Below are 22,929 nucleotides of genomic sequence, written 5' to 3'. Positions count from 1 at the left end.
AGCAAATGTTGTTGTCAAGCTTGCCTGGCTAAATATGGGAGACGTCAAGATGCACAGAGGAATTCATCTCCATTCCCTCACAGAAGATTGTGTGGAATCAGGAGACAATGACTTCTGCTTGTGCAGGTGTCAGCTACCATATAGAGACAGACAGAAGCAATACAAAGTCTTTCTATCTCCATGCAGTCTCACCCTGATCCAGTTAGAGGTCTGCTCTCTGCCACATGGGTGTAGCTTGAAAATCTTCATTAACAATGACATGTCGCCAGGAGGCAGCTTGATATTCTCACTGAGCAGCAAGAAGGTTTTCATGAACAGATCACTGCTCTTAAAGGACACAGACATGGGTGCAACCCATGATCAGCTCAGAGCTCTACAGGAGCAAAGGGAAGCTGCACATGAACAGCAAGCATCAGCAGATTGCTCTAGTGCATGAGTAGAGTGGTGCCATGTGTGAGCAGATCACTCAGCTAACACATCAGGAATGGCACACAGGAACACAGACGCATGCCTTCCACTCACATATCTCTTCATCAAAAATAGAACCCTGCTCAGATTGCACTGAGAGCTGACTCTAATGGGAAGATTGAAGACAACAGGGACCAGACACCTGTGACACAGGATTTGTCAGCCATTCAACTCGGGGTCTGGAGATTGAAGCAATGGGAGAGAGGTCTGAGTGCCAGAAGACCATTGTCTACCCAGCCCCAGAGAGATCCCACAGTATACACATTCAGGGTATTTCTGTCCCCGCCCCCACCCTATCTCAAAAGGACACCAATTCACCTCCCACCACACCCTTTCAGGCAGCCTCACAAACAGAAATCCCAGACTGCACCTTCATTTGGCCTCAGACTGAAGTTGGCCCATCAAATTTAGGGTAAATTTACATCACAAAAAAGGTCATTCAACCCACCATATCTGTGCCTTGCTAGAGCAATATAAAGGCAATTCCATTGCTCCTATTCCCTCTGGCTTTGCCTTCACTACTTTGGTGAATTCATGTCAAGGTATACTTTCCTACTTGCCTCCGCACAATATGTCAGCCATGGGTCACTCAGACAACTTGCACTTTGAGTCAAAAAGTGTGGGTTTAAGACCTCGTCAAGAGAACTAAACAGAAAAATCTAAACTGGCAGTGGAGCACCAAGGCACAGCTGTGCTTTTGGATGAGTTATTAATCAATGAGACTATCAAGTGAGGGTAAAAGATTGTTGAGCAATATCTATCCCACCATAATATCACAAAGGCAAATCATGCTTGCTGTGTCACTCTTCAACATCTCACTCTACTTCCAAATATTTCTGAACCATCTTAACACAAACTACCTTCACTGGATCGATAAAACAAATTTACATTCAGATATGAATGTGAATAAATTCAAATCACATGTTCTCCTTTCAATTTAGTGTATTGCATTCAGTGTTCACCTCTACATGGGGAGACACCAAACACAGATTGGGTGACCAATTTGTAGACCACCTCCGTTCAGTCCACAAGAGCAAGCCTGAGCTTGCAGACAGTTCTCATTTTAATTCTCCGTCCCACCTCACTATGACCTCTCTATCTTCTGACTCCTACATTGCTCCAAGAATGCTCAACATAAGTATGAGGAACAGTACCTCATCCATCATCTGGACACATTGTAGCTATCAGAACTTAGTACTGATTTTAACCATTTAAGATAACCACTCTTCTCCCCTTTCTCTGCAGATGTGGCTATCCCTTTCTGCTTCAATATGTTTCTTTGTTTCTCTTCTGTCTTTAACTGCCGGTTCTTAAAATACCTGTTACCTTGACAACTTTGATGTGCCGCCTTTCGCATAATTCCCTCGTGTTCTCTCAACTTTTCCCTTCCTCTCTCTCTGCAACTTAAAACATATTTGTTTTCTCACTTTTCCAGTTCTGATGAAGGGTCATTGATCTGAGACGTCGACTGTACCTCTCTCTCTACCAATGCTGCCTGACCAGCTGAGTGTTTTCCAGCATTTCCTCTTTTTCTGTTTCAGACGTCCAGCAGCTGTCGTTATTTTGCTCCTCTGACCTCCTCATATCCACTTTGATCCCTGGCCCGCATTAATCTGCATTCATAGAAACTGTATTAATTCTGATTGTGTCTGCCGAATTCTGAATTCGTCCTAATGTAGGATTTCACCCCGAAACGTCGACAATTCCTTCTCACCACCCCCCAACATCTACAGCCTCTTGTGACTGCATTAATTCAAATGCGTATAAATGGCCGTATTGCGTAGTGTTTTAAAACTTGCAAATTTAAAAGATTAACTAACACTTTTCTTGATAAGGAGCATGTCATTGGCGCATTGTGCCAGTAGATGGTGGTGCCGGGGGAGCTGCGCGGTCTCCCGCACCTCTTCCTCCTGCCGCTTCTTTGTTGTTGGGCCGGAAGCGGGGCTCGGCCGTGGAGACGGAGATGGTGACAACATGAAGTGAGTAGGAGCTCAAAGTTGCTGCACTTGCTGGTTTCATAACTCGGGTCGCTAGAGCGAGTAAATCCCGCCGCCGGGATGGTGGCGGCAGTTCACTGTTGTTGTTTGTGTTAGCAAATGAGGATCCTTTCGCTCAGAAGGTGCAGCCAAACCCCCTGCTCCCAGCACCGGCTCTCAGTTATCAATTTATTATTAATGAAAGGGCCCTGGTGATTAATCCCAGTGGCCAAAAGTTTTCTGAGTTGGATTGTTTCGTCAGTAGAAGTTTGCCTAACTTGGAGTCTCCCCTCCTTCAGTGTCCGCCAGTCCCCTCACCTCCTCCGTGCCAGGATGAGAGGGGTCCATGAGAAGGGCAGATGAGGAGAAGACAGTAAGCAAGAGTGTCTATGGCCGAGTCTCCGCCCTCTGTGTGTGTGGGGGGGTTAAACTCCATGCAGCAGATCCTCTAGGGTCTCCTTACCACTTGGTAAGATCTTGTTCTGTCAAGCTGGTCACACACTGGCACCTTCCACTCCTCAATCTGAAACTAGGGACCAGAACGTCAAGATCTTCTGGACAACCCCAACAGCAAGAGACCTTAAAGTCACTCTGCCACGATAGCCTGGAGATTCAGAAGCTCAGATATTGATATAGCTGCTCACAGTGAGACAGAATAGGTTCAAGATAGCAATGCTCATAGAACAAGACTGTAGGTAGACCTTCTGCTGGGGCAAACCAGAGGAGGATCACGTATTCATGAAGTGAGTTTTGCTATCAAGATTGAGTTAGCCTGGTGTCTCAGTGACTCCCTTGTGTGATAAGTGAATGCCTCATGACTGCATTTCATTCTAATGTGCAACCAATACACTATAGTCATCGGTGTTTATGTTCCAGTGCTGGAAACTACAGATGAGATTATGGAAGACTTCTATTCTGACCTTGGGGGAAAAAACCCTGACCTGCATCCCGGAGAAGTTCAAATCGATCCTCCTGGATGACTTCAGTGTCAGGGTTAGAAAGGATGCAAGCCACTGGAAAGGCACAATTGGCAAGGCAAGAGTAGCAAATGCTATCTCAAACAGAGTTATCCTCCTGACAAAATGCTTGGCCAAAACGATGCCCTCTATCATCAGATAATCTTGCATAAAACTTCATGACAACACCACTGACCAAGTACTGATGTTTGTTAAATTATGTCATTAGGAAAGAGACCACAAGGTGTCCACATCACCTATGTCACAGTGGGTACCAATAAATGTTGGACTGACCAAACCCTAATCCACATTGCTACTTCCATCAGTGTTGTCCCAAAACAAAGACGGCAAAGAAATGCTGCTTAAAGAAAATCGATGTTGAAAGTCTAAGGAACATGCAAAAATAGTTCTCTTCAAACAGCACCTCACAAATGACCCCCACCCAACAGGAGCTGCAGAGTGTCCACATCGTCTGGACTGCTCTCAGGTCCATTGTAATTAGCACCTCTGAAGATTCTCCTGGTTTCTTGATGAAAAATCACCGTGACTGGTTTGATGTGATGGACTAGATGATTCAGCAGCTAATTAACCATGTACGGAGGATGTTCTTGGATTGGAAGCTCTGCCATGCCTTAAGGGAAAAGAAACCTCTCTACAGCATTTGAAGGCAAAGCAACAAAAGAAAACTAGTGACAAGAGAAAGAAGAGGAGGCCCAATGATTACAAATTCTTCCTCTCTTCAAGGGCCATCCACAGCCTGAAACACATCCACTGAAACTGGAGGAGAGCTTATCAAAGATAGACAGGCAGTCCGTGCTTGCTGAAAGCACTTTGAATAATTACTTAACCGTGACTTTGCCCTTCAATCCATCCCGTAGCAGGCACGATAGCATAGTGGTTAGCATCATGCTTTACAGCACCAGCGACCCAGGTTCAAATCCGGCCACTGTCTGTAAGGAGTTAGTACATTCTCCCCGTGTCTGTGTGGGTTTCCTCCAGGTGCTCGGGTTTCCTCCCACATTCCAAAGACGTACAGGTTAGGAAGTTGTGGGCACACTATGTTGGTGCCGGAAGCGTGGCGACACTTGTGGGCTGCACCCCAAATCACTACGCAAAAGATGTATTTCACTGTGTGTTTCCATGTACATGTGACTAATAAAGAGATCTTCTTACTATGTTGTCCTGCCCTGTCACCACCGTAGACCAGCAAGAAGCTAAAAAGACCAAATATCAACTGAAAAAGATGTATTGAGCAGATGGTATCAATCTTCAAATACCCTTTTGTCTTCATTGAGAGGTTGCTCCCAAGGTATGGAAAATGGTCTACATTTTCTAGGGTATCATTGTGGACTATTTTTGTCAAAGAGCAGTGAACAGGTTGGTAGAGGACATTTGTTTTGTGGATTTCAAATGCAAGGCCCTTTGTCTTGTCTGCTTCAGTGAATGATTCAGTGATGAGTTGGAGCTCAGCCTCTGAGCCTGTGCTTGCACACACATTGTCTGCTTTCTGCATCTCAGTGACTGAAGTTGGGGTGACCTTGGCTCTGGAGTAGAGGTGATGTAGACAGAATAGTCCCTTATATTAGCTCCACTCCAATAGGAAGTGTTTTTATGGGTGTGGAAAATTTGTGAACATTCTTGATAGACAGAGGAAAACTAGTGCCATAACAGAGCACAAAGCCCATGGCATACCAGGTGCAGTGATCCCCTTGACTCCTATATATACCTCTGGGACATAGACTACTTACAGAATGTTATCTTGCAAAATCCTCCAAATCACTGTCAGGGTAATTTCCTCTTCCATGCCAATATCCCCAGAATTGAGACTCTTGTTACACTTTGTCAACTCCAATGAGCAGACCATGCTCGTACGCCTGACATCAGACTCCCAAAATAAGCACAGTAGTCTGACCTTAGTCATGGTAAGTGATAACCAGCAGACAGAGGAAACTTTTCAGTCATATTCTTTGAGCCTCCTTAAAAGAGTGTAATAACTCCATTTTAAGTGGCCTACATCCATTCAAGGACCTCTTGCCCATGTGTGGCAGAGTCTGTGGTCTTACTTTAGCCTCATTAGCTATCTCACAACCTACAAAACTGGGTGGAAGCAGATCCTCCTTGACTGCATGGATCTGTCTAAGAAAGATGAACGTGGGTAGTTGTTGAGTCAACCCCCCCCCAAGAAGTGAAATCTAAGTATGAATGCAACAGTGGCTACTGCTCAGGCACCTACTGTGAAATGTCTCCATCCTATTCTCAAAAAACCCTAAAACTCTTCACTCTGATTTCCTGCCTACCTCATCCTCTCTTCAGCAACTTACGAACCAACATTTAGAGATTTTACACAATGTGAAGAATAGGATAGAAATCTGATGCTAAACCATGATCGTTAGTCAGGGTGGTGAATTTTTAAAAAATGACTTAGCACCCTGATGTGAAGGGGCTTTGGTGGATATGGAGATAGTAAGCATTAATGCAGTGAATAAACACAAGAAAAAAAACTGTCCATGCCTGAGATCTGCAGTAATGGAAAATACTGAGGGAGACTTGTTTTCATTTCCATTTCATATGCAGATGTAATGTATTTTCAGCCCTTTATACAGAACCATTTTAATATTGAGAGAACAATGGGTTGTACTCAAAATCAGACGGTCTTCCCCTACAACTACCTGAAACCAGCTGGACTAACTGTTGGTATTCTGGGAATACAAAGTTTTTAAGTGATAAAAAATGTATAATTAATAGGGATAAAGTTAAGGCAGAGAAGAATGATGTTTTGGAACTAGAAATATGTGGTCTTAGTGACAGAGTGGGAGTAAGATTATTCTAAAATTATCTTTGATTTAGTTGGCTGAGGAAGAAGTGTGTAAACTCAGTAGATTGTTGTTTAGTTTGAAAGGCATATTTGTGATGGTCTTTAAGCAACTGCTTGTCTTTTAATCCACATAGTCCACTCACAAAAGTGAAGCTCATCAATGAGTTAAATGAAAGAGAGGCAGAACTAGGCATTCAAGACAAAGTCTCCTGGCACTCAGAGTACAAGGAAAGTGCGTGGATCTTCCTGGGTGAGTGAGACCTTTTGCAGCCTCCCGGTCGTCACTGTTTGTGGCCACAGAAACCTATGGGCTCATGGTATTGGCTTGCTTAATATCTAAATAATATTGAATTTAATTTTATTGAGATGATTAAGCCTCAAATGCATGAAAATTTATGTCCAAATTCCAGAATTAATTGGCAAGTGATTTTCTATAAATGAACTAGGGCGGTGGTGTGGGGCTGTTGTTATTCGCTGTTGTTACTCATGAACCATTATGCTGGAAGTTAAATGTCCAACATGCTAATTCACTGTATTCCTGAGGGGAGGTCTGTTTGTGGCTATGATTCCCACACATCAACTTCGATTTTTATCTGCCATCCTGGTAGTTGATGAGTGAACTCTGGACACTTCTGTAAAGATGTAAGTGCGCTTCAAGACTGATCTTATTAAGACTATTTGTGTGAATAATTGATATCTGTCTTGGGTTAATGCATGATGCTTTATGTGGCTCACATCAGTTGTTCCACATTAAATCATCTCCCCAATTAAAAATGTCTGGCAACAGTCTGAATGATTTGAAGTAGTGGTTGAAGCTACTTAACTTTTGCATAATAATGGCTTGGTGTTTTTAACTGGAACTTTACTTCATTTCCCTAACTTATTCATATAATAGCATACTTTTCAAAGTAACCTTTCTAAGAGTTCAAAGAACTAGCTTTCTGAGTTTAAAAATAACCATTAAATAACCCTTTCAGTCATACATTAAAGTCTTTGTGGCTTTGAAAAAATAATTCTACATTCTCTGTTTAAATGTATGGCATCAATAAAATGGCTTAAGATGTTTTAGGTTCAGAAATGGTTGTACCCCGGCATTCGCTTTTGTACAATTTGGTCTCACCTGACTCATTGCATTAAGCAATTTGTCTCTTCTATTTGGCTTATTTTCATTTCTGGTTTTCAGACTTCCTCTCTTTCACTTTCACGTATCTATATATATATTTATGAGATCTGTGTTCAAAATTATAATTTGAGAATACATTGTCCTGGATTATATCCTGTTGTAACAAGTGCTAAATGGTTCAGTGGATTGAGCTGCATTCATGTTAACTTCTGCAATCATTGTTTTTCTCTGCTGAAAGGAATTTGCTCCTCTAGCTGTGACTAATATCCTGCAGATCATAAAAAGTAGTGCACTGTAACTATCAAATTTTGCTACTCATCTGCAATCTTCACATTCTAATTCCTGGTATTCAAACTTTTCACCTCATCTCTGTCTAAAGGAGATGACAGTCTTGAGTTGACCTCTATTGGTTGCAGAGGAATCTTTAAGATCATTCACAGCTCTGTGTGAAGCCCTATTTGCCATGGTTAACTAAGTTATGGAATCTACCATAACCCAATGTTTTCAGGAAGCTTTCTCAATTAAGCAATTTAGATGGTTATCAGTTAGGAAATGTTAGTTTTAAGCAGTCAAAGAACCTTTTTGTTTTGTAATTTTTGCTTCCTCTAACACTTTGTTATTGGCGCCAGATATTTAAGCAGAGAGATCCAAAATAAAAAAATAGAAATGCTGGAAATACTCAGGATCTATGGAGAGAAACATTCAGGTTGGAAATCAGACTTAATTAGAGATAAATAGCTCTTAAGATGCAGGGAAAGGGATGGAGGGAACAAAAGGAGAAAAGTCTCTGGAAGGGTGGAAAGCAGAGGAGATTAAGTAACAAAAAGGGGTGATCGTACCAAGTGAAAGGTGGTGGTAATAGGGCAAGTAAAGAATAAAGTTGGTCTGAAGTAGGTGTAAATAGTTTTCTGTAATTAGCAGAGGATGTTGGAATTTATTAAAGAAAACAGAAAATGTGGAAATATTTGTTACTTTTATTGAGTCCAGAAGCATCTAATGTGTCTCGTTGGATGATGTTCTTGAGCTTGCATTAAGTTTCGTTAGTGTTGTAGGAGGCCAAGGAGAGAGAGATTAGGGTAGAACAGAGACAAATGACCAAAAGACCTCAGGGTCACTTTGTCAGAATGAGCAGAAGTGTTTGGATAAATTTATAACCCAATCTGCACTTGGTAACCATGGTTAGAAGATCTACATTGTGAGCAGCAAATACATATATTAAAGTACTGTTTTACCTGGAAGGGGTGTTTTGCCTTTGGACTGGGAAAGGCAGGAGGAAAAACAAAGCGCCTCTGGTTTCATGGGTAAGTACTGTTGGGTGGAGAGTGGGTATTAGGAAAGTGAGATGCAATGGGAATGACCACTTCAAAATGCTGAGAGTAGGGGGAGTTGTGGTTGGTGATGGAACCACGTTAGAGGTGTTAGACATGACAAAGGATGATCCACTAAAAGTGAGGACTGTTGACTAGAAGTCAATTACAAGGTCAGCTGTAGTCTGGTTCTGGAGGCAGGGAGAAAGGGTGAGAGCATCAATGCGGAGAATGGAAAGGGGACAATCGAGGGTCCTGTCAACTATCGTAGAGAGGGAAATCCTTAGTTGAGAAAAGACATCAAAAGCATTAGTATGGAAAGTGGCATCGTCAGAACAGGTGCAATGGAGAATGCGATGGAGTACTTCCAGTCAGGTGGAAAGGAATGTAGCCTATGTATCTGTGAGAATCAGAGAGAGCTTATCATGGATAATCATTGCTGCTCTGTATCCTGAAATGGAGTGGCAATCAATGCTGTCTTTCCCGGCAACATTCGCATTGTGAGTTCGGGAAAGTACTCAAGGTGGAGGGAGAAAACTGAGTGGGAAGTTCGTCAAGCTGCGTACACTTGATGTAGACTTGGTTCCCAATACTATAGCAGTAAATATAAAGCTGCACCTTTGCCCTTGCACCACCCAAGTCTCTTTCTTGTCATTCCATAGGTGCTAAACTTGGTAGACACAGGGCAAAGTGCATAGTCAAGTGCCCTGTCAACTCTAGTGGAGAGGGAAATCTTCAGTTGTGCTAAAACATGTTGTGGATTAGCACAATTTTTATTCCCAGCACTACCACTTCTGAGGTGATTGGCAATAACTTCAGTTAACAAGTTCTGGCTTGTTAGCTAATTATCTGGGAAGCTGGCAAGCTACTTGTGCCTGACTTGTTACTACATGCTTCCCACTGCAAATGAAATCTACAGAATTAAGAACATCTAATAGTAAAATTAAATTGATCAAATAAATATTTTAAATGAAATCACCCTCTCACTTACCAATATCCACACTCCCTAGGAACTGTGGAAAAATGTGCTGTGCTGATGTTTGTCACGGGGTCAGTTTTTTAAGAGAAATTGCTTCATTCTTCGCTGAAAATAATTGTTCCACAATAGGTAGCTAATTGTTTCCATCCTCGCATATATTTCTGTTGTAAATTATGTTGACTGTCAACACCAGATTTTATAGCTACTGAGGCCAGTGTAGTTCTAACTACACAGATTTATAGTTTTTGGAAAATTTGAAATCAGATGTGAGAATTTGGTTTTATCTGCAAGTATTCTCTTTCTCCCTTGTTCCTAGGTGGCTTGCCTTATGAATTAACAGAAGGGGATATTATCTGTGTGTTTTCACAGTAAGTAGTTTTCTCCTTAGTTTTCATTATTTCCCTGCTGAAGCCATAGATATCACACTTGCAGGATGTTACACGGGTGTGTCTTATTTGTATACTTTAACCAAGTAGCTAGTAAACAAATGTAAGTCTTGATTATAACACCAAGATATTCAACCATAGGAGCAGCACATCTAAATTCAGTCCTATCATCACTTGAAATTTACCCTTGAGCACTTAACAGCAGTTTCTCTCCCTCTGATAATGGTACGGAGGACAATTGTAGTAACTCCTACCACTGCCTCAACTTGGACCACCTAAAAATACACACAAGATTGAGCAAGAATCCTTGTCGTCTATTTGGAGCAGCTGTTCAATGAGCAAGCAGGTCACTGCTTCTGGGACATTGCTGTGAGTTGTCTGCCTCACTTCCTATATCATAACAGGGCCAATGCTACAAAGGTAGCTCTTATACAGAATCTGCCTTGTCAGAGGTACAATATAATTTTAAGTCTATTTCCTCCCAACAATCAACAATGTAGTTCCTGGCACCTGGACAAGGGCTATGCAAGCTCAGTCGTGAAATACATTCAAGAAAGAGATTAGTACATTTTGGAAATTGAGGGAATCAAAATATATGGAGTGAGTACAGGAAAGTGGCACTGAAGTGAGGGTTAGTCATGATCTTATTGAATGGCAGAGCAGGCATGAAGGGCTTTTAATGGCTGACCCATGCTGCTATTTCTAAGGTTCTTAAAAACACCAACAATGTGTGCTTGATTCTTTTCAATGTGTTCTTTTCAGTATTGGTGAAAATGATCTGGTTTACTCCCTGTAGGTGGCACAATTTCACAACTCCAGTGACTTCCTGGCAGTTTATTAGCAATGTTTTATACGGTAAAACCTCTGTTAACCTGGTACTGCCAATATATCAGTTAACTTGATGTTGGGCTGGGTGCTCCCTCAGCTGTGCCCCAATGTCAACCCAGCCATACCTCTTAAGTGCCAGCTTTGGAGTATACTGGATAATCAATCTTTCATTGTATAGTGTATGGAATGTGATAAAGTATTTCAAATTATTCCCTGGACAGAACAACAATAAGTAACCATGTAGTCACAAACATTTTTTAAAGGCAGAGATAAAGGAGGAAGGCAAAGAAATTTGGAGAGGGTGATTGGCTCAACTGACTGAACCTTCTGATGTGAAAGGAACAGCAGTGAGAAGGACTGGGTTGTGCAAGGTCAGAGTGTGAAAAATAAGTCTGGAAGAGGGTATGGTGTGAATAGTCAGACAAAATTTAATCGTGTTGAGGTTGGTGTAAAAAGAAAGGAAGATGGAGGAACAGGATTTAATGTAGACAGTACATATAGTAGAGTTTGTGTATGATGAGGTAACGATGTACTGTGTATCGAATGTCAATTCCAGCAAGAATGTGCAGAAGTGGCAACAGGACTCAACAGTAGTTTTCCCAATTTACCTTTCTGACCTCACCTCCTCTCCACCCCCACCTAGGATCCGTGGGATAATGCAGAGTGGAGGTGGGTGAGGAAGAGGTCAGAGGCTAACCCCTTCCAATCAAGCTGAGTGGAAGGATTACTGCGTGAGATGCAACATGTACAGATGAGATTATTGTGGAGGAGCTGGGGCTGTGCAATATCTGATAAAGCTGCAGTTGGAGAGTGGATGGTATTCAGTGAACCATTAATTTTCTTGTGACAGGTATGGGGAGATTGTTAACATCAATCTTGTTCGAGACAAAAAGACCGGGAAATCAAAAGGCTTCTGCTTTGTCTGTTATGAAGATCAGAGGAGCACAATTTTAGCTGTGGACAACTTTAATGGAATCAAGGTGAGTGTAGAAGTCAGAATGGGATCATGTTCATCCCCCTTGTACCTCATCACATGTACCTCTGCCTCTTTCCGGTGGCTGTTCTCTAAAGGCAGGCTTGACCTGTTACGAAATGCAAGGTAATCCCTTTTAAAATTGCACTAATGTACACTCACTTTTACATTAAAAATAAGCTGTTTATTATTTTAAACTAACAGCAGATTTATTTGTGAAACTTATGAATGCTAATTTAAATGCTAGCTTTCCCCTGCAAAGATCATTTTCTTTGAGGGATGTGCATTGTCAGCAGCCGAGGTGATAATGTACCTGCTTTCTCAGCCTTAGAGAAACAAGATGATAATGTTTTGGAAGCAGTTTTTATATAAAAAGGCTCTTGTTCTGTGCATGGTGCTAATTCGGTAAATAAATTCCAGCTTGTTCAAACTATGTTATTCAATGGGTTAGCATTTTCCTGATTTACTCAATATAAAAATTCTTAGAGAACATAAAATGCATGGTACATGGAAGCACCATATTTGCTCATTCCTGCACTTCAAGTAATTTCTCAGACTGAATTTGTTTATATTCGTATGTCCTATCACATTCACTTTTCAGAATTATTATTTTCCATAATCCTAGAAGACATTGTTTCATTCGGGCTAAGTTCTATGGTCAGAAGGAATCTTCCAGTATCTAGCCTAAGTGACCATTGTATACAGTGCAAACTGTGGCAGGGTATATGGACATGAAAGCCAAACTGCTAAACCTGAGCCTATCTTTTTAGGCATGCAATTCCTGTGGTGTGAATAACCAAGGCCTATTATAAGGGGGCATAGATGGGGTGAATGCACGCAGTCTTTTTCCCAGGGAAAAGGAACCAAAAACTAGAGGGCTTAGGTTTAAGGTAAGAGAGGAAAGAATTAAAAGTGATCTGAAGGGAAACTTCTTCACACAGAGAGGGTGGTGTGTATTATGGAACAAGCTGCCAGAGGAAGAAGTAGAGGCAAGTATAATAACAATATTGAAAAGACATTAGGATAAATATATGGATAGGAAATGTTTAGAGGGATATGGGCCAAACATAGGTAAATGGGACTAGCTTAGGTGGGCACCTTGGTCAGCATGGTTGGGTTGGGCCGAAGGGCCTGTTTCCATGCTGAATTACTCTGTGACTCTGTAAGTCCTTTGTTGCCATAGTGAGAATCTCTTGGTTTCTCTACTAGAAAACACCAAGACTAGTTTGATTTGAATTCTAGGAAACCCAGAAGTTAATAAATTCTTAACATTCCTTGACTAGAAGCACCTTCATATCTCAAGGGAAATAAAACAAAATCTATAAGCATCTGAAGGCCAAGGTCCAACAAAACCAGGTGCAAAGAGTTATGGGAAGGAAGGGGTAAACATGATTTGAACTATCTACTGAATGTAGATTAATTAGGCCAAATGGCTCATGTTCTTGTAACCTACATGTATTCACCTTTTAGATTAAGGGAAGGACAATCCGTGTTGACCATGTGGCCAATTACCGCCCTCCAAAGGATGGAGATGATATTGATGATGTGACAAGAACACTGAGAGAGGAAGGCTGTGGACCAAAAGCACCTCTTCCAGCATCAGCATCCTCTGAGTCCTCTGACGAGATTGCTAGTGAGGTGCCAACTAAAAAACGGAAAAAAGGTATGCAAAGGGAATGAATGGGTTAACTTTTTCAAGGGATATATTTTTCCCAACATTTTTGAATCCGGCAGATTAGAGTTACTGATTTATGGTAACTGCGCATTACCTGTGTACAGAGAGACCTTTGACCATAACTTCCCATTACTGCCAGGGAAACCAGGAATTAAAGGAAGTTATTATTGATACTAAAAGAAAAGTAGTGCTGGAGAAATTAATGGGACTGAAAGCCAATGAATCCCGAGGGTTTGTTAATCTGCATCCCAGAGTACTAAAAGAGTTAGCCATGGAGATATTGGAGATAGAGATTACGGAACTAGTGTCAGAGAGTCCTAGGCCACGGAAATAGGCCCCTCAACCCACCAAGTCTGTGCCAACCATCAAGCACCCATCCACGCTAATCTGACAATAATCCCATTCGATTTTTCCCTGCATTCCCCACAACTCCCCGAGATTCTGCCACTCACCCACATACAAGGGGAATTTACAGTCACCAATTAACCTACCAACCTACCTGTCTCTGGGATGTGGGAGGAAGCTGAAATACCCAGAGGAAACCCGTGTGGCCACAGGAGGAACATGCAAACTGCACACATATAGCACCACAGGTCAGGATTGAACCCAGGCGGCCGGAGCGAAGAAGCGCTACCAGCTTTGCCATAACTATTCCTACAGATTAGAGGGTAGCAAATTTAACCCTGCTATTTTAGAGAAAAAGGATGGAGAGAGAAAATGAGGATCTAACATTCTGACATCAGTAGTAGGGCAAAAGCTACTTTAACAGGACATTAAAAAAATAAAGAAACAAAGGACTGCAGATGCTGGAATTTAGATGAAAAACATGATGCTGGAGGAACTCAGCAGGCCAGGCAGCATCCGTGGAGAAAAGAAGGGTCCTGACCCGAAACGTTGACCACCTTGCTTTTTTCCACAGATGCTGCCTGGATTGCTGAGTTTCTCCAGCTTCATCATGTTTTTCATTAAAAAAAAGTACTGGATTACATTAAGTCAACATGAGTTTATGAAAGGGAATTTGTATTTGACAATCCTTTGGGGTTGTAACTGTAGAATAGAAAAAGAGAGAACCAGTGGATGTGGTATATTTGGATTTTCAGAAGACCTTTGGAGGTTAGTGTACAAAATCGAAGCACGTGACTTGTAATATATGGCATGAATTGAAACTTGATTGACAGACAGTAAGTAGTGGATATAAATGGGTTTACATCAGAAGAGAGTTGGGGTATGGTACTGAGATAGATCAGGCAGAATTGTATTGAGTGGTGGAGCAGGCTCAAAGGGCTGAATGGCTTACTCCTGTTTTCCTGTTTAAATTAGCCCACTTTGTCTGCAGCCACTGAAGAAGAGTTGTCCTACTTAATTCCTGATTTTCCAGCTATGATTATTGCCTGTCTACCCTTTACAGGCATTTGAGGTTAAGAGCTCTACCATCCTCTGGATGAAAATACATGCTCCCATCTTCTCTCTAATCTTTCTATCAATGACCTTAAATCAACACTTCCTTGATTACTGAATTATCTGCCAAGGAAAATGGGATTTTCCCACCCATTCTATCTCAAGGTCACTTATAAAGAAGACTAACTATAGATACAGTCTGATAAACAAAAAAAAATGGGATTGTTAGGTATGTCACAACACTGGCTTGGATTTTTGTTGATGATAAAATGGTGCAGAGGGTGAGACTCAACAATTCTGGTCTACATTTGATCAAAATTCAGCCCGAACTGATAGGATGAAAATTATCTTTCAGCACTGATTGAGGGAGACCGGCATCAAATTACACCAGTAAGTTTACTGCCGTGGGGAATGGAATTGTTAGGCTGGTGATTTCCTGAGATTAGCATCAAGTGCAGAGTTTTACTTGTCTACTTCTCCCTGAGAATAATGGATACTGATGGTTCCCAGAAAAGGGGAATAGTTCCATTAGTTAGGATAGATAGGTCCCCGGGGCTGGGTAGGATATACTCCAGGTTCCTATGGGAACTAAGGGAAGCAAGGGAAGAGATTGCTGGGGTATTGAAGATGATCTTTGCATCCTCCCTGGCCACAGTAGTGGTACCAGAGGATTGGAGGATGGCAAATGTTGTTCAAGAAAGGTAATAGGGATAATCCTGGGAATTTTAGACCAGTGAGTCTTACATCAGTGATGGGCAAATTATTGGAGAGGATTCTTAGGGACAGGATTTTATGAGCAATTGGAGAAGCATAGTCATATTAGGGATAGTCAGCATGGCTTTATGAGGGGCAGGTCGTGCCTTACGAGCCTAATTGAGTTTTTCAAGGAGGTGACAAAAGAAATTGATGAAGGTAGAGTGATGGCTGGATTTTAGTGAGGCGTTTGACAAGGTTTGACATGGTAGGCTCATCCAGAATGTCATGAGGCATGGGATCCATGGAAACTTGGCTGTGTGGATTTGAAATTGGCTTGCCCACAGAGGGTGGTAGTAGATGGAGCATATTTTGCCTGGAGGACAGTGACTAGTTGTGATCTGTTCTGGGACCCCTGCTGTTTGTAACTTTTATAAATGACTTGGATGAGGAAATGGAGGTGTGGGTTAGTAAGTTTTGCAGATGACACAAAGGTTGGAGGTGCTATGGATAGTATAGAAGATCATTGTAGGTTACAACAGGATATGGACAAGATGCGGAGTTGGGTAGACAAATGGCAGATGGAGTTCAACCTGAAAAAGTGTGAAGTGATACATTTTGGAGGATCGAACTTGAAGACTGAGTACAAGGTCAATGGCAGGATTCTTAACGGTGTGGAGGAACAGAGGGATCTTTAGGGTTCAAGTCCATAGATCCCACAAAGTTGCCGCGCAAGTTGATAGGGTGGTTAAGAAGGCATATGGTGTGCTGGCCTTCATTAGTCGAGGGAGTGAGTTCAAGAGCCGCAAGGTAATGTTGCAGCTCTATAGAACTCTGGTTAGACCACACTTGGAGTATTGTGTCCAGTTCTGGTCACCTCATTATAGGAAGAATGTAGAAGCTTTAGAGAGGATGCAGAGGAGATTTACCAGGATGCTGCCTGGATTATGGGAAAAGGTTGATCGAGCTAGGGCTTTTCTGTTTAGAGCGACAGTGGATAAGAGGCGACTTAATAGAGGTGTATGAGATTATGAGGGGCATAGATAGAGTGGACAACCAGCACCTATTTCCCAGGGCAGCAATGGCCAATACCGAAGGACATCCATTTAAGGTGAGAGGAGGAAAGTTTAGGGGAGATGTCAGAGGTAGGTTTTTCACAAGAGTGGTGGGTGCCTGGAACACACTGCAGGGGGTGGTGGTAGAGGCTGATACAATAAGGACATTTAAAAGATTCTTAGATAGGCACATGGATGTAAGAAAAAATGGAGGGTTATGGGCTGTGTAGAAGGGAAGGGTTAGATTGATCATGGAGTAGGTTTATATAGGTCAGCTCAACATTGTGGGCTAAAGGGCCCATTTTGTGCTGTACTGTTCTATGTTCAGCTACCATTGCCTCTTCTTGAACACAGAATTACCTGAACATTTTTGTTCTCCAGAAAAGAAAAAGAAGAAAAAGAAAGAAAAAAAAGAGAAAAAACTCAAGTTGGAAAAGGAGGAACAAGGCTCCAAGCAATTCGCCAACTATAGCCGAAATCATTCGCCTCCACCATCAGTAAGAGTCAAGAGAGAAAGAGAGGACGCGGGATATGAGAAGTATGCCAATACAAACCGAGACAGTCATGGAGACCGCAGTATTGACCAAAGAGGAATAACAAATGAAAGAAGGCACTCAGATGGAGCAGATGAAATGAGAAGTAGAGAGAAATGGAATGAGAGAAGTCAGTCTAGGAACTTGGAGAGGGATGAAAAGCGAAAAAATGATCAAAATAGTCGAGGATCTTGCAATGAAAGGTCATCTAGAGATTCAAGGTGCAACTACAGTGACGTGAGAGAGGCAAGACACGACGAGGAAAGGCAGAGTTATCAGCGTGAGAAAATGCGAAGAGAAGAGAGATTTGAAAACAAGTATGATGACCGAGACAAGTACAGGAAGAATGATCGCAACAAGAGAGAGGAGAGGGATTCAGACTGTGAGAGTACCAAGAGCAAAGAGAGGAGAAATAAGCACAACAATAGCAGTCGTTATAAAGAAAGAGACGATTACAGGGACTGATCATAACAAGCTAATGAAAAGCTTTCTGCAGATAAACTGAATCTCATTTTACCATTTGAAGTCAAATCAATTGTTCAGTGTTATATTTTAATCCAAGTCCCAGTAAGCAGAAATAAAAAGATTGTTCTGAAATTTCCTGCTTTCCTATACTCTGCATTTCCTGACAATTTCTCTGTATGTTGAGAATATTTTTTTCCGATATCAAGCAACATGAAAGATCTGCTAATGCTACATGGCCTCTCCTTTAAATAAGGTTTGAAGATATCTATTTGATGACTTGTTTAAACATAGTATTTAAATATTTTCTTCCAATTTCCACCCCTTAAAATCCTCCTGATTGGTGGCCCAGGAGACACTAAAGCAACGGCAGCATCCCAACTTCATCCAGTTAAGATCAGTTAACTCAACAAAGATTTAGAATTGGCCAACATGGCTGCACTCCACACAGGCCATGCATTTATCCACTGGATTCTGTAACTTTCTAACTGTACTAATGTCACATTTCTGATATTCATAATACTAGGTTGTATAGAAAATAGTTCCATTAATAAATCTAATGTGAGCATGTCACTGTTGTCTTCAAAGGGTTTAATGTGTTCAACATATCTGTAAATAGACAATGACAAGAATGATCGAAGAATATTAGAACCTTCTCCGGAAAACTTTTCATCATTTTTGATTCCATTTTGTGTTGTTGCTGATGTCGTATTCTGCAATGGATTTTCAGGATTTAAGGATTTGGACCAGCATAAACAATGGATTGTCTACTTTCTCTGTAGGTAGAGAATTATCAAATAAGTAAGGCTTATGAACTCTCTCTTCTGTGGACTAAACACCAAAGGTGTAGCTGTGCATATAATACATTGCACAGGAACTCAATGACATGATATTTCAAGATACAGTTTATTTCCTGAATTCTTCATTGTTTCTCCACTCCATCGTGATATCCTGCCTCAGGCCAATTATACCTGTGCAAGGTAAAGCTTTTGTCTGCCCATAATTAAAAGAGAAAGTTGGCTTGATCAAAGAGTTGTGCATGAAGGTTGTGGGGCTTTTATTTAAGTACTGCCCTCCTGGGACACTCACTGTTCAATGAATATCTTTTAAATGGAGCTGTTGCCAGCTTGGAGATGCCAAGTAGGTTGATAAGACTCTTTGAATTGGTTGCCCACTTACTCAGCTTTCTTTCCCATTTAAGTAAATACTTCTTAATACTCAAATTGGATTGTTGTTCATGAATTCTCATTCATTGGCTGTAAAAGGATCTTCTGGTACATTTTTTCCTTAGTTTATTTAGACCATTATATGCCACCTACATTCCAAGGCTCCCTTTCCTGTGTAAGGGTTGCCTACTATGACCTAGAAGGAACTAAGGTTGTCCACCCTATCATTGTCACTTTGCCACTGAGATGGTAGTTTCCTTAAATTGCTGTAGCTGATAGCTAAATATGCATTTAGCTAGTGATTAACTTTCAGGTGATCAACAACTAAATAAAACGTGATGCTCCATTTTTCTGGTATGCTTCACTGCATTTTGACGCAAACTGGGAGGGGCGCTGCCCCTCACTGCTTTCCATTCCATGTTAGGAGGGAGTCCCCGATGCTGGGTTCAGCTGTATCACAGAAATCAGGTTAGAAACCCGAAACCGGGTTACTCCAAACTTACTGAACTGGCAGTGTTGGTGGTTGGATTCACATTGGTGAGTCAGTAATACTGTCAGTTACCCAAATGTTATTTACATTTTGACACAGAGCCCTGCACATCTGAGGTTGGTGTCAAAGCACTTTTCCATTAAAACCTGTAACAATTTGGCCAAACCCTGAATTATTGTTTTATTTACAGCTGAGAAGCAGCCCCTGCACTTCAACAGCAGAAGCTAAGACAGAGTAGGTATATTTGAAAGGATATGTTTTATCTAAATGAGTGATGTTTTTACAAGGAGATTATGTTTAAGTACATTTATAAACTAGCTGTCAGAATTGAAGCACTGATGCTTCATGGATGAAATCATTTCAAAATACTCTTCATGAATATTTTAAGTGTCCCATGTTCCTGCCTACTTCACTATAAGACAGTGCTAAAAATAACAATGTGTTGCTTATTGTTTTGTTGAAAATTATTTTGTGGCAGAATAATACAGCATGGAAACAGGCCCTCGGCCCACCATGTCCACCGCAAGCATCAAGCACTCCTACACTAATCCCATTTGTTTTCTCTTGCATCCCTATCAGCTCCCCACTCCTGCCTAGTTGCACTGTTTTATGGACATTTTGCAGTAAAGCCGATCATTTTGAGTAGAAACTCAGGTTGGGAACATTTTAAAGGGGTGCAAGTTTTGAATGCTATTTGCCGTCAAAGCAGAATTTCCGAGCCAGAGGGTTCTTCAGCCAAGTTTGCTTATAATACTAGGTGTTGTAAATGGTGTAGTTAAGCACAGAATATTGGTATGTTAACAGCTTAATACGAAGGTGGAATATTGGGAACACTAGAACTCTGAAATAAAAAACAGAAGATAGTGATTAATTCAGGTCAATGACTGAAGCAGCCATTCATATCTATCCCCAGGCCCTTTTGCACTAGCCACTCACCTTTTCCGGGTTAATTAGCTGCATCTGACTGACAGTGTTTGCCTGCAGAGCTCATATTAGATTAGAGGTTAACTGATTTATGGCATCTTTATGCAATTTTCTGGATATATTTAGCATTAATTTGTTTGTAAAGAGGGATCCCTGTTGACAGAAACAAAAAATATTTGAAATATACAGTGGATCAGTCAATCTATATCTGAGTGAGAAACAAACTGCACAATGTTGCAGGCAGGATATAAATGGAAAATATTATAAGTACTTAGTGAATCAGGCAGGGTCTCAAGAGAGAGAAACAGTTAAAGTTTCAGGCTAATGATTTCTTATTATAGATAAGGTGTTCTTCAACAATGAAGAAAGGCCATACTTAGAACATTATCTCATCTTTGGATCCAAGAGCACTGATTTAACTGACTTGGGTGTTTCTAATGGTTTCTGGTTTTATTATGGATGTCCAGTATTTGCAGCTGTTTACTTCCTGATTCATAAGAATGCATTTGACTTCATTTTAGTTCAGCCAAATATTTTGAGGTCTGCTGTTGTTTACAGTTTTACAAAGCCAGATCCTGCTTTTGTTATAAGGTAATTACAAAATGTTGGACTGTTTCATTGCACATTTAATGACTTAAAAGCATAGTTTTAACAAATGTATGATGAACATCATGTAACATCAACAATAGAATTTTTGTGAATATTAAGAAAAACAAAGTGAATTAAACATTAATAATGTATGAAACAGATTATAACAGTTGTTATCATTTCACATAGGTTCCTTGGTATGTCTTCGCTTACTATTAATATTGTGATTAAATTTGTATAGAAAATGATGTGTGTATCTTTTTTATAGTTACTGCAGGCTGAGTCAGAAATAGCTGTTAAACAATGCATGCCATGGTAAAGGTTTCTAAGTACTGTGCTTTTCAACTTGTATTGTTAATGATAAAGAGTCTTATTTAGGCTGAAGACTTGTGTAGATTGGAGCTTCTTATAATGAAAAATCAAACCATTTCTGGATATCATACCTGAAATAATATGCAAAGCAATGTATAAATCCATCCAGTAGTTTGATGCCACAAGAATTGCATCCTGGTCCCTCTGTCTTCCCCTGCCTCAAAGTTGCCTGATACAGTGAGGATCAAAAATATTACAGATAAGAAGACAGAACCAACTGTGATGATGTGAAATGCATTCAGTACTAGTGTTAGCTTGTTAAGGTAGTGACATAGCTTATCTCAGCCCCCACCCAGTTTATCACTCTGCTGCCAATCTCATGATAAGCAACCGGAGGAGTGCACTGGAAGGGCTGTAGAGTTTGAGCTTAGAGAAGAAAGGCATAGATTTGAATAAAGCTTGGGACATGTTCCAGAAAATGCCAAATAGGGCTGCCCAGCATTAAGTATCTGGAATGGAAAAACACTTTACATGAAGCATTTTGTACTACTTAAGTTAATTAAAGCATTGATCCACATTAAATCTACAAAGAACCAATTTTTGCTTGAATAGAATTGCTGATAGTGCAGTTCAAAACCATTAATTAATCACCTTTTAAATCATGGGTGCTCAGGATTTATACACAATATACAGATTTTAAATAAATATTGAACTGCATGCTAAGATGGGACATCATTAAAGGGTCAGTCAATCAAAAAACCCAACTGGCACCGTCTTTGCATGATCTCATTTTCACAGCAGTGGAATTAATTAACTTTTGGTTACAGTGGCTCTACTGTAGGGCAGCACAGTGGAGCTGCTGCCTCACAGTTCTAGTGACCTGGGTTCATTCCTGACCACTGGTGCTGACCGCATGGGTTTCTTCCAGCTGCTCTGGTTTCCTCCCACATCACAAAAATGTGCTGGTTGTAGATTAGTTAAACAATGTAAATTACAGACACAAAAGACTGCTGATGCAGGGTCTTGACCCAAAGTGTCGACAATTCCTCCCCCCCCCCCCCCACCCCCCCCCGTAGATGCTGCTCGACCCGCTGAGTTCCTCCAACGGTTTGCTTCTTACGGTAAATTTTACCCTGTGTGTAGATGAATGTAGAATCTGGGGCAAGTTGATACGAATGTGAGTACAACAAAATGGGTTAAGATAGATTAGTGTAAAAATAGGTGCTTCATAGTTGGCGTGAACTTGGTGGGCCAAAGAGTCGTCTCTCCGTGAGCCTATAACTTACTTGGAAATCCTCTGCCATCTTTTACTATCATCGCACTGACACTCCTTAAGTCTTTCTCTTTCAATTATAGCTTCAGAGTTCTGTACCCACTGAAGCCAATTCCATCATCTTCATGAGGAACAATGTGTTTTGATGTGTAGGTTATTCTTCTGCAAACTATTAAAGTATACCATCACAAAGTGACATTTAGCCAAAAAGATGGTTTATAAATTTAGTAATTGTATTCCACAGGCCTGTTTGAAATTTTGAGTAAAGATGGTGGACATTAGTTGTTCTTGGGGGAATGCAAAATCAAGCCAAAAGTGAATTGATTCTTTCAACAGAAAAAGCTGGAAGTACTCGAGAGAGAAACAGTAATGTTTTTAATTCAATGACCTTTGATTAGAACTATTTTAATGAAATCATCAATTTGAAACATTAATTCTTCTTCTCTCTCCACAGATGCTACCTTAGTATTTAAAGAATTGCAATTTTTGTGATTTTCAGCATCCATGTTATTTTGCTTCTGGATTTTTTTTCACAGTCAATGAATGGTT

The 22,929-nt window shown here is 40.9% G+C and overlaps 1 protein-coding gene across 1 annotated transcript; it reads left to right on the top strand.

Annotated features, from left to right (window-relative positions):
• Positions 1-2,322: 2,322 nt before the first annotated feature.
• Positions 2,323-21,036, top strand: rbmx2 (RNA binding motif protein X-linked 2). The gene is made up of 6 exons (XM_052022349.1): positions 2,323-2,447; positions 6,350-6,465; positions 9,941-9,992; positions 11,689-11,818; positions 13,282-13,474; positions 17,014-21,036. The coding sequence occupies exons 1-6, from the start codon at positions 2,443-2,445 to the stop codon at positions 17,628-17,630; spliced, it is 1,113 nt and encodes a 370-aa protein (XP_051878309.1). The 5' UTR covers positions 2,323-2,442; the 3' UTR covers positions 17,631-21,036.
• The last annotated feature ends 1,893 nt before the right edge of the window (positions 21,037-22,929 follow it).

The sequence above is a fragment of the Pristis pectinata genome, chromosome 8 (genome assembly GCF_009764475.1).
Source record: "Pristis pectinata isolate sPriPec2 chromosome 8, sPriPec2.1.pri, whole genome shotgun sequence".
Lineage (NCBI taxonomy): Eukaryota > Metazoa > Chordata > Chondrichthyes > Rhinopristiformes > Pristidae > Pristis > Pristis pectinata.
Note: the sequence above shows the minus strand (reverse complement) of the source record. Positions and strands in the feature narration are given on the sequence as shown.

Coding starts and splice junctions, on each gene's coding strand:
- rbmx2 (XM_052022349.1), top strand. Junction 11,819..13,281: donor ACAACTTTAATGGAATCAAG/GTGAGTGTAGAA, acceptor TTCACCTTTTAG/ATTAAGGGAAGGACAATCCG. Junction 13,475..17,013: donor AACTAAAAAACGGAAAAAAG/GTATGCAAAGGG, acceptor TTTGTTCTCCAG/AAAAGAAAAAGAAGAAAAAG.